Genomic DNA, 12,590 nt, shown 5'->3' on the forward strand with positions numbered 1-12,590 from the left:
TAATTATTATACTACAATAATAGGCAGGAATGGAAGTCGTCCTCCCCTCCAATAAAGCAAGAACTTTGTAAATCAAGGAGTTATGTGGGAACCAACCTGGAAGCAGCTTCCTATCAAATGATGCCTTTGCAGAACAATGGTAACTTTACAAAATTTTGTCTGATGAGGCTCATATACTTTTTCTCCCAGTGCCTCTAGGGACTGCTGTGAATAGTTTCCCAGATGCCTAGCATGCCAACTGGTGCATGATTTTTACATCTTGCTATCAGCAACCTTGAGGCCATAAGGCCTTGGAATTTTGAATAGAATGAGATGAATAGGATACAACTGGCATATGTATTCCATATGCTTGAGATGTGTCTTTAGAGCTCTAAGAATGTCCACTTATACCACAACCTTCCAAGATTTAGACCAAAATGATTGGAGAGCTGTTTCCCAGGAACTGTGGAAAGAGGAATTTATCTTGAACAGAAAGGTTTCTGGAGCTATATGAATAACCTTTTCTGTATACAAAGGCAGTGAGATTCTTGTATGAATATGGAAACTAATTCCACAATTTGCCTTTTGGAGGTAATGGCAACTAGAAAGGCCAGCCACATCTTATTGTCTAATTTGTCGTTGTGATTAAACATGATCAGGCCCCCATTTTACTGGAACTGCAATGAGTTTTTTGTTTCTTCTCACACCTGAAATGTAAATTTTACCAGATCAATGAATGAAATCCTGTTTGAGTTCTGTCTGGATACCAAACTATATTACAGGCTAATGGAGACTCCATGCTGAACTACACTTCTCTTCCAATGCCCAGGCTGTTAATTGTAGGTGTTCCCAGTCTGGATGACAGAGTCCCTTCTTCAAGAGGTCTGATGTTCTCTTCAGATATAACCTGGGATCCTTGGCTGTCTAGCAAGTCCAAAGTGCCTTCTGGACCAGTGAAGGACTAAAAAGAGGACTACAACTCTCTCTTTTCCTCTTTTCTGTATCCTATATATCAGGGGTAGCCAAACTTACCGACCCTCTGAGCCGCATATGATAATCTTCAGATGTTCGAGAGCTGCAAGACACGAACAACCTTTACACATGCATTTTTAAAAATATTAACAACCTACTTACTGTATCACGGCTAATTACTGCTAGAGCTAGAGACCTCGTGGGTCTTCATCCTGGTCGAAAATCTTTGGAAATCTGGTTGATATGTTGTCAAGGCGGTATGGAGGAGCTTGGTCAGATGTTGATTTGTAAGGACTGCACAATGTTTCGATTTTACGAACTTCATCAGGGAGTACAGCAATTCACAGCAGTATGTTGTACCAACAATTGAAATGAATCACACACTAGTCTCGGTGCCCCATTACAGGAGTGAAGCCCCAAGTCTTGCCAGCCCGCTAAGGGGCTGAAGCCACGAGCAGTGGCTCGCCCTGCTGCAGGGGGAAGCCCCAAGCCTCACCCTCCACCACTCTGGAGCTGGAGGCACGAGTGCCAGCTCATCTCCCCACCTCCCCCACGGTGTTTAACATTTTTATTAATGACTCGGAAGAAAATAAAATCATCACTGATAAAGTTTGCAGATGACAGAAATGGAGAGAGTGGTAAATAAGGAAGAGGGCAGGTCACTGATTCAGGGTGATCTGGATCTCTTGGTAAACTGGGACCCAGAAAACAACATGCATTTTAATATGGCTAAAAAAACCATATAATCTAGGAAACAAAGAATGCAGGCCATACTTTCAGGATGGAGAACTCTATTCTGGGAAACAGTGACTCTGAAAAAGATTTGGGGGTCATGGTGGATAATCAGCTGACCACGAACTCTGAGTGTGACACAGTGGCAAAAGGGCTAATGCAATCCTGGAATGCATAAACAGGGGAATCTCAAATAGGAATATAGGGGTTATTTTACCTCTATACTTTGCACTGGTGTGATCGCTGCTGGAATTTTGTGTCCATTTCTGTTGCCCACAATTTAAGAAGGATATTGATAAATTTAAGAAGGTTCAGAGAAGAGCCATGAGAATGATTAAAGGCTTAGAAAACATGCCTTATAGTGATAGACTTAAAGAGCTCCATCTATTTAGTTTAACAAAGAGAAGGTTAAGGGGTGACTTGATTACAGTCTCTAAGTATCCACAGAGAGAACAAATATTTAAAAATGGGCACTTTGATCTGGCAGAGAAAGGTACAACATGATTCAATGGCTGGAAGTTGAACTTAGACAAATTCAGATCAGAAATAAGGTATACATTTTTAACCGAGAGAGTAATTAACCATTGGAACAATTTCTCCATCATTGAATTTTTAAATCAAGATTTGATTTTCTTTAAATAATGTTCTCTAGAAATTATTTTGGGGAAGTTTTATGTCCTTTTTTTTATACAAGAGGTCAGACTAGAAAATCACAATGGTCCCTATGATATTTTCCTAGTAAGTTATAAAACCGATACCTTTTAATTCTCTTGTTGCTCAGAATAATGCCTCCTTTCCCAAATCCTTTCTCTGGCTTCCTTTGTGTACATCATTTTCAAGCATTTTGCATGAAGCCTTGGAGCTGAGGACAAACTTTAATCTATGTACATCTCTGCTCCCATTGCTTCCTAATTGTTTTCTTGCTCTCTATATTGCTCTTAGTCTTCTGCATAACTACTTCCTATCCTGTCTTGTCTCAGGCCATACAGCATTCTGTTTCTTCTGTGCCACACACCTTCACTTCCCTTTTCCACTTTCAAATTTACTTATTTAAAAAAAAAATCCAAAAAACAAAACAAAAAAACCCTTTTCACCTGAGGTCTCCTTGCTGATCAAAATATAGGCTTCTTATATTTATATGCTTAACACTGACTCTGTATTGTATCAGTGTGATTAAGATTGCATGGTCCTGGGGCAAGAACTTTGACTTATGTGTCTAGATTGTTGGGTACACATAGTACTCTATTAAATTAGAATAAGTAGTAATTAACACACTAGATGGGTGTTGGGTTTTACTTTGTTTCCCCCCAAATATTCTTTGTAACGACAGATGTTTAATTAAAAGCTTTTAAACAATTTAACTCCTCAGAAGAACACAAATAAGAGCTATTAATGAAGTAAATATCTGTTTAATTTACAAACATCAGTAGTATTACTGATATCAGTCCAAATAAGACAAAGCACACTGCATTACACATGTACATCTAACTTTTTCTGTAAAAAAAAAATAATAAAAAAAATAAAATTGAAAAAACATCTGCATTTTTTACAGGGTATCCTGGGATTTACTGAAAGAAGAATACAACCCACTATGAATCATTACCAGTTCTACATTGTAATTTAGCAGCAACATATTAACATGGGGAACATTAGGGCAATAAAGTAGTTTTATTATTTGGAAAAAGTCACAGTCCTTGATAGTACAGCCTTTTTTCTTTCTTCCTTTTTTTTAAAAAGGTCCAAGGGAATATTAATTTGTAAAGGTCTACTTTCTAGTGTCATTTTCTACACACCATTTTATTTTCTGTAAGTACTGTATATATAGGGAAAATTTATTTCTATACATTTGCCATCTAGTGTAAAGACATTTTCTCTCATACGTTACAAGTTCTCAGGAGGTGTCCTGAATGTCTGCTGTATGTGAAAACTGCAGACTATTATCACTTCCGTTTCAGACACCAAGTGGTGAGATGCTAACGAAAAAACAACAAAACAAAACAAAACAAAAACAAAAAAAACCAGACCAAACACATTTACCCCAAGAGGACATGCTATGTTAGTTCTATTGCAAAAAATCCTGATTTTTAAGTCTTTCTTTTTTTTTAAACAAAATACAAAAATATCAGGACAAATATAAATTAATATATATTAAAGCATTGAAAAACAGTAAAAGGGATGCCTAAAAAGGTTAAGTACAATGTACTTTGATACAATAAATATTTCTCAATGAACCCGAATACTGTATAGAGCTGTTTAGAACTCATAGAAACAAAAATCCATATTATTACTAATTTATCCATCAATAATCTATTTTATCATCCCCTTAACATTTATATTACAAAAAAATTAATACTGGAAGAGGGTAGATAAACACTTTTTGTATGCTTCTTTTGCTAACATGCTGACATAAAAGTACACATCGTCAGGAGATTTCATGATTCTCACATTTTAACCTCTCCCATCCACTAAATGGGCACCCCCTCTTCTGCAGATGCTTAATAATTATGCCACACAAAATGCATCACATACATTTGTTAAACCAATATAATCTGATTCCCTTCACCCACAACTCTTCCTCATCTATAACTAAGTAATTGGTATGGTCTGTCAACATAGTAAAATATACTGATATGAAAGTGAAAAAACAAGCCTCATGTTCTGGTAAATTTTTCATCAATAAGCTGTAGGTTGGAAGTCATATGTGTATAATATCAGTTTATCTTCAGCATGTTATAAAGAAGAATCCATGTTAAAAGCAGTTACGTTTCCCATCACTGTTGCAATGTTAAAGGGTCTTTTTTTTTCTTCAAAGCTCCTCTCGGTTACGAAAAGTCTCAGTTCAAGCACTTGAATCTTTTTGCAAATGAAGAAAAAGTCTTTATTCTCTTAATAAAAATAAGTCTGTTCTGTATTTTACAATATATTTCAAATATTTTCACTATGAAGCATTAATTAGTCCGACATGGTCAATAAGGATACAACATTTTCAAAAGACAAGTGTGACAGGGACACATTTAGGAGGGGCACTTTGTACAGCCACACTTCACCACCTTCTCAACCTCGTCCACAAATGAGGACCCATCAGTGCATTCAAAAGAATATTTCCGTCTCTTGCTCCTTAGTGGTCCGCAGCACTGCCCACTTGAACATCCTCCTTTACATTCTAGTCTCGATACCTTCTTGGTCGTCTGGCACGCGGCATACCCTTGCTGCTTTTGGTAGTAATCTCTGATTCGTTCCCCTCGACAAGAGATTTCTGTGAAAAACAAAAACAAAATGATGTATGATTTAAAGATGCAAGTCACAGAATGGTTTATATTACACAGTTTAGCGAAGAAGATGCCATGCTTCTAAATACAATTGCTATTTTAGAGTTTGATTTTCATTATAGATCAGAAACAAATGATTTCTCTTGCATTATTTTCTTAATGTGGAATTTTACCTTCTTTGTACCCTTTATTTTCAGTAATATTTATATTGTGTGTATATATAAACCATAAATAAAATGTTAGTACAATTACAAGAAAATTGGAAGATAAAATCTTTATTACACAAATACACATCTTTGTTCTTACATTGCTTGCAGCTGGTTCTGTTTACCATAGGGAAATGTTTCATAGAGCATGCAATTTAATTTATTAGCTCTGGAGTCTAATATTATTCAGTCTATTATTTAATACAGGCTATACACATTCCACTAACTTCATAAATTACTAAGGTATAAAACCATCTAAAAATGTGACATCTGTTAAAAGTTCCACCAGTCTATTCTAGTCACACTGATGCACAATACAAAATAAATAAATGCCAGCTGGGGTAAGAGAAAAAAAAAGGGGGGGGGGGAGAAAGGAAGTGCTTTGACAGACAAAAGGAAAAAAGAAAAAGGTAAGGGAGAAAGTCATCCTGTTTTCATCCATCTCACCTGCATAATTCGCTGTGATATATCAGTTGAAGCTGAGAGGTCAAAAGTAGAGTTTGTGATAAAACTAGGAGCAGAATCATTGGATTTGGCTTCTCAGTTGCAGAAGACAGAGAAACAATAAATACAGAAAGATACAGCAGGTAAAAGGTAATAGTTATATATAGCAAAAATGTGCTTCTCAATAAAAGCAAAAAGAGAAATGTTTTCACAGCAAAACACGATGAAAAAAATCTTCAAAGTGTAAATATGTAATTAACGGGCAAATTTGTTAGATTTTTCTCTCACTGAGACAAGCCCTTTACGATGTATTTAAAAAAAAACAACACAAATGTGTATTGTGAAAAAAAAGATTGGCAATGTTTTGATTATTCATGTTATAACACCAAATAATGATAGCATGCTGACTTATTTACCTTTATCACAGCTGTCCCCAGTGTATCCACTGCTGCATTCGCAATATGGTTTCCCAAGGCCGGAAAGCCTGCATTTTCCATGTTTACACCTGATGGACTGGCAGGGGTTAAACAACTCTTCCTCTTCATCACAGAGGACTCCCCCATGTCCCTGCAGGCATTTACAACTGTATGAAAATGCATTGATTGGCAAGCAGGTACCATGTACACATCTACAGGGGAAACAAGCCCAAGAGAATAAAAATAAATTATTCATCAAAGTTTAGGCTAAGCAACATTAACTACAAATACTTTGGATTGTACTCAAAAAAGCAATTGCTTAGAGACTTTTTTTTTTAAATGCACTTTTTCAGTGAGATGCAATTAAGTGGTTTATACGGGGTTTTTTTAATAATTTTTGTATATGAAAATTTACAGAAAATACGCTGCAGTATAGGATACTATTCTGTTATTGCCAGAAAACAGCCACTGTAGATGTGTTATGGAAGTCTTGTACAGGTCACAATTAAATAAATACACATTCCTCATGCACCCACACATTTAATGAGAGTTGGGCGTGCAAAGAATGCAAGATCTGACCCCAAATGAACAAATTCCTTAGAATTAAACTTGAACAGTGAAAAGAAAATGTTACTTACCTGTAATTTCGCTTCTTTGAAAGTATCATTTCACAAGATTCTCATGCCTGAGGTTTTGGGCTCTCAACACAAGTGAGGACAGTATCTCCCTAGCTCAAAGCTTTTTGGCCCTCTAAAGGCGTGGTAGCCTGGTGGCTGTGCACAATGCCCGCCTCCCCCACAAATTCAGTGATCATTCACCACTAACTATTATTCCTTCTGGTTCTATAACCTTCCCACCAGTTCCTGACTGCATGAGAAGCCAGTGATGCTTTTTCCACTGGGATCTCAACATCCACTGAGATTGCATCTTATAAAGACATGACATAGGTACTATGATTACTGTTTTGGCCATGAGACCCGACATTTGTAACATGGTCAAACTGTCCCCTCCTGGCTCTCATGAACCCCTTCCAATAGACTTGTGATGTACTGCATCCTGTTCTGGGGCTTAAAGATTGCCTTGAGCTGCATCTACGAGGTCACCTAGGTTCTTCGCTGGAGCATATAGCCCATCACATTCCCCTCAAAGAAGTATGATGTTTCCCAGGAGGACAATTTTTAATTTTATTTCACCAAACACAGACTGAAATCCAGGGGGAATTAATTCTTTTTAAGAATCAGGAATTATCTGATTGCCACCTCTTGATTTGATGGCACAGGGTCAATGGCTTTCTTCCTAGGAGGAATTTTATTTCCTGTAACTTTCTTCTTGATACACTAGTTTCCTGGACATATATTTGTTTCTAGGGGAACAATTTGAGTGAAGATTCCTGGATGGAGATCAAACCAATCCCAACAGTCCAACTCAGAATCACTCTGATGTTTCTCCTTCCTGTCTCCAGACTCATCAGTGGAAACCAAATTATGCTCATCTCCACATTGTACCTTTAGGTCCCACATGAATGATTCAGCATGGTGTGCTTAAAGGCATGGTAGGAAAGTCAATGCTGCTGGATAAGTCATTGACACCATTTGTACCATGGCTGAGCACAATGCCTTCTGCAACCCACTGCAGGCTGTGCTGAAATGAACTGCATATAGCACAGCTCTGCCTGCATTGATGTATTCAATACCGAGAGTTTCAACACCAGTACAAACAAGACTCCCAGGCTGCCAAGACCTCTGACCTGTCTCAGCACTGGGCCTGCTGCCTGTTATTCCTGAACCTGTATGATTGGAGCAATTCTGTCCCCTAGCCTCAGGTAATCTCCAAATGCTGCATGTGTCTGGAGTGTGGTAACCAGAAGTTTCCAGGCTGAGCTGCACAGGGTCCAAGGCTTCAGCAGTGTCCCAAGGCTGCTGGCTCTCATGTGGCACTCTCTGCATTTAGTCCTCTGGTTGAAGCAACTCATTATCCAAGGAACAGCCAGAGCTTAGGACATCCAATCTGCGATGTTGTACTGACGGTGTCAAAGGCCTGATATGCTCTAAAGAGGTTGTGTTTGATGACAATACAAATTGCATCAAGCCAACTAGTAATGAGGATCTGCCGGATTTAAAAGGTAGTCGGATCTGTGCCAATGCCAAGTCTTGAATCCAGCAGATCCTTTGAAGCATTCCAGGCCAAACTGGAGTAGAAGAAACATCAAGTCAAGTGCAGTGTCTTGGTCCTTATCTTCAAGGCGCTCAATGGCCAGGACCCAACATATCTAAAATATTGCCAAAAGCTCCAGATGAGCACTCTGGTGAACAACTATATTTTTCAGGCACAATGGAACTTTCTACCATAAGAATAAAGATCATCTGGGAAGGAGTTAGAACTTTTTTGGGGGCTGGCTTGAGATTGTATAATGAACTATCACAGGAACTAAGGACCATCACCCTCTTCCATTCCAAGTGCAAGGTGAATGTCTTCAGCCTGGCTTTCTCCAGGATGAACACACAGAGGAGCGTACATTCAAAGAACATGACATAAAAGTACATGAAAACTTAAAAAAACAAACCAGAACACTATGTAGGTTTTCCCCTTGGGGAGACAATGAAAGAAAGAGCAAACCACTCATTACAGATTTTAGTCATGTCGCTTAATGCACTACCGGAAGTTGCTGAAACATTCCAGTGATGAAAGTGGTATAGAAACCCATATAGAACCGAATAGAATTATTTCAGAGGTGCCTCTAATTGGGTCTTTAGGTGCTCCCCACACAAAGCTTGATGGATGACATTTCCATGTTATATTTGACTTCCAAAGCACAAAATGCAGCAGACTTGCTAATTTGTGATCAACATCTTGCAGCTGCATCTGTTTCTGGAAGCCACTGGGTCTTCCTTTCTTTCTCCTCCTTAGATGCAAAGAAAAGGGTCATCCTAGAAAAGAAACCCCATGAATAAAAAAAAACAAGGAACTTGGTACTACACTAAGTGCTGAAATGCTTCAAAGCTTCACTGATGTGGCTTTGGGAGTAGAGTTATAAACTTCAGAGTACTGAAACATTCTGAAGTCAGTGCAAAAAAACTGTGATGAAATAATTAAGCTACAGCCTCGAAGTTGTCAATAGTGTCATCACAGAATATGCCAAAAAGGACACTTAAAAATCACTCTGCCCAGGAGCTGAAAAACAACTCAACAGAATCTGAGCAAAACACAAAGTGAATCCACTGGACATCAAAGGAACATGGTGGTTTTAGGTCATGTAGGCTGGACTACTGAAAAACAAGCAGACAAGAAAAACAAATAAGCCCCATGATTTGGAGCCAATTGCAACAATGAGAGATCAACGATAACAGTTCCAAAAGTTCAACTGCAGCTCTCACAGTGAGTTGCTTGCCGAATTATGGTCAAGAAAGTTGTACGGGTAGAGGTAACAGCAAATTGTGGTACATGACCAGTAGGTGATTAAAAAGCTTTGTGTTAGTGGAGTTCCTGACCTGGCTTGTGCTGGGTGCCCATGACCCAACAATGAGAACCTTGTGAGGATGCAATCTATATCAATTCATCTATCTATCTATCTAGAAAAATATTCAACAGGAATATGCAGCTAAAATAGTTTAGCCAAAATATATTAAAACAAAATTGCAACTCAGGAGTTACTAACATCATTGATTATCGACTTAACACAGAAGTTAGACTGTGCATTGGGAAAAATATCTACCAGCTGAGTCATGTGACAATATGGAAGTATAAAAAATAGCTATGATTAGCGTATTTACTTCTTGCTGGGAAACAGTTTATAAAATGAAACACATTTTTCTGAAATACTCTAACAAAATTATGAATACAGAAATGAATATGTTTTCATTTGTAAAACCCCCTGATTATTTCTTATGCTAATCCTCATGTCTTATTCACACCAATGTAGTTCACATTGTAGAAGATGTGCACAAGTACCTAGGTACCATCTGTTATGGCCTTTGGTGGGGCTTAAGAGGTAGAGGTACAGAAACTTTGTCACACCATCTGCACTGGGAAATTTCACTCATTAAGAATATTTTTTTAAAAATGAATTGGCATACCCAAGCTATTCCACAAATACTACAGAATGCTGTAGCAGCTGAAGTTTCTGAGCGCTCTTCAAGTTCAGCCCGCAAAAGACTACATTGCTGTGATCCAACCCCAGAGTAACTTTTACTTCTACATGCACAGTATATTTGTATCTTGCTGAAAATGTTTGAACTTTAAATTGAATGTACATAACAGGACACTCAGATTAACATTAGAAAATTAAATTATAGCTCTGTCTTGAGGAAGGACATACTTATTTCCAAGACAAGGGTCATTGGTTTGCTGATCACACAGCGGTCCAGTCCATCCTCCTTCACACTCGCAGGTAAAGCCTGACTGGCTCGTAGCATGGCAGGTTCCATGCACACACACTTTCTTGTGACAGGGCTCACAACCAGGAAGAATTCCCACTTGCAGTGGCACATTTCTAAAGTCCTGCAGTTCGCTGTTGATGTACAGATTACGGATGCAGCCATGGAAGCTGGTGCCATTCTGGCCTGGAGACTGGCGCAGTGCTGCAACATTGTTTTTCACAGGCATGCCTAGAAAATGAACATCATCAGCTCATGAATACATCGTTTGGTAGGAACAGTTTTGTATTCTTTTTTACTGTTGTTTTTATTTATTAAAAATAACTGTTCCCAAATAACCATTCATAGCTATGGAACACACAATTATCAGAGATGGGCTCAATATCTGGATCTAGATGTGGTTTAAGTATGGTTCAGGTTAGGCAACAACAAAAAATATTACATATTTCATCCATGTAAGGTGAACATTTCACAAGATCACAACATTTCTACCATCCTGAACTGAAGAGTTCAGAAGCATGCAAACTAAAACCAGAAAATAGGCCTCTCTCAGTTATGGATTACACCCAAGGTCTCTACTGTAGAGATGGATTCGGATTCAGGGATTCAAATAGGAACCTCACAGAACTGAAAAGTTTAGGTCTGAAGTTCTGGTTTTGACCCATTTCTAATAGGTACAGATGACACTGTTTTCTAAACCTTTATTTTTATTCACAAATTATTTTAAAAATACAGTTTGTGTTGAAATTTAGCATAGGATCTGATTTTTAGAGATGCTGAGCACCCACAACTCCAGCTGAAGTCCCTGGGAGTTGTAGAAGCTCAACACTTCTGAAATTCAGGCCCACACTTCTTGCATGTGAAATTTTGTGCGTGAAAATTTCACAAAAAGTTCAGTTGTCTTGATAGGTGAAAATTCACATATCACTGATTATTTTCACAACTGTAAGTTCTATTCCAATCTACAATTGTTACAGAGGCCACTGAGGGGGGGAGAGGAGAGGGAGTGAGGTAGGGTAGATATATGTACTGCAATTAAATATATCCTTACAAATTTTTGGTCTTCCATTCAGAATGAGAACTGCTATACAACACTGTGTTCTTGCATATTGGTCTAATAAATGTTTCATGAATGCTTAATACTTCCTGGGGTGAATAAATTACAGCAGTCACAGCGTACTCCAAATAAAAGCGGAACTTCTGGCTAGTTGAAAATAAATGATCCCATGGTTTGAAAAGGACTGATCTGGTCAAAAATTAAAAGCAAGCCAGTTTTAAGTCTGATTAGTGCAACAGAGTGGGAGTGAGGCCCAGTCAGGATTCCCTAGGCATCCCTGACTCAGACTGCACATGGACTACCCTCCCTTGAGAGCACCTGCTCCCTGGTTTCTTAGCCATGTGGGCTGGGAGAAGAAAATAACACTAACTGCTTTGACATGGTCTGCAGAGCCAGTCCTTACAAAAAAGGAACAACCAAAACTATATGAAACAAAGTCACCAACACAACATTGCAATATAAGAACCAGGGATTTCTGAGTGAAGGTTCCCACAGCAACTGGGAAGAGAGCAAGTGTGCATTACAACAGGTGAAATAATATCAGGCAAATATTACAATGTAAGTCAAGTCAAAGAAATTTTTCTCTAAAATCAGAGATGAACACATGTAGCATAGTGAAAGACTCACCTACCACATACTCAAATGTGGGCATAGGAACAGTTGCTGTGGAAACCTTCACTCTGAAATTACTGACCTTTGTGTGTTTAAGAATTCAGCCATTATGATGAATTCATATTTTTAGAGCTGTTAATTAATCTAAGTTAACTCACACGATTAATTCAAAAAAATTAACTGTGATTAAAAAAAATTAATCATGATTAATCACACTGTTAAACAATAGAATAGCAATTGAAATGTATTAAATATTTTTGGATGTTTTACTACATTTTCAAATATATTGATTTCTATTACAACACAGAATACAAAGTGTACAGTGCTCACTTTATATTCTTATTTTTTATTACAAATATTTGCACTGTAAAAATTATAAACAAAAGAAATACGATTTTTCAATTCACCTCATACAAGTACTGTAGTGCAATCTCATGAAAGTGTAACTTATAAATGTAGATTTTTTTTGTTATATAACTGCGCTCATTACAAACTACACTCAGCTTACAAATGTGGATTTTTTTTTGTTA

General features: G+C 37.8%; 1 protein-coding gene across 1 annotated transcript in view; it reads right to left on the reverse strand.

The window, feature by feature from the left end:
- Positions 1–3,096: 3,096 nt before the first annotated feature.
- The window catches only part of SLIT2 (slit guidance ligand 2), a 407,535-nt gene continuing 398,041 nt past the window's right edge, over positions 3,097–12,590 (reverse strand). The window contains exons 34-36 of the mRNA XM_026648011.1: positions 10,334–10,622; positions 6,019–6,230; positions 3,097–4,939 (exon numbers count right to left, since the gene is read on the reverse strand). Coding sequence (XP_026503796.1) covers positions 4,698–4,939; positions 6,019–6,230; positions 10,334–10,622 — 743 coding nt within the window. The 3' untranslated portion in view covers positions 3,097–4,697. The remainder of the gene's footprint in view (positions 4,940–6,018; positions 6,231–10,333; positions 10,623–12,590) is intronic.

The sequence above is a fragment of the Terrapene carolina genome, unplaced genomic scaffold (genome assembly GCF_002925995.2).
Source record: "Terrapene carolina triunguis isolate 2854851 unplaced genomic scaffold, T_m_triunguis-2.0 Scaffold66, whole genome shotgun sequence".
In the NCBI taxonomy this organism is placed as follows: Eukaryota; Metazoa; Chordata; order Testudines; family Emydidae; genus Terrapene; species Terrapene triunguis.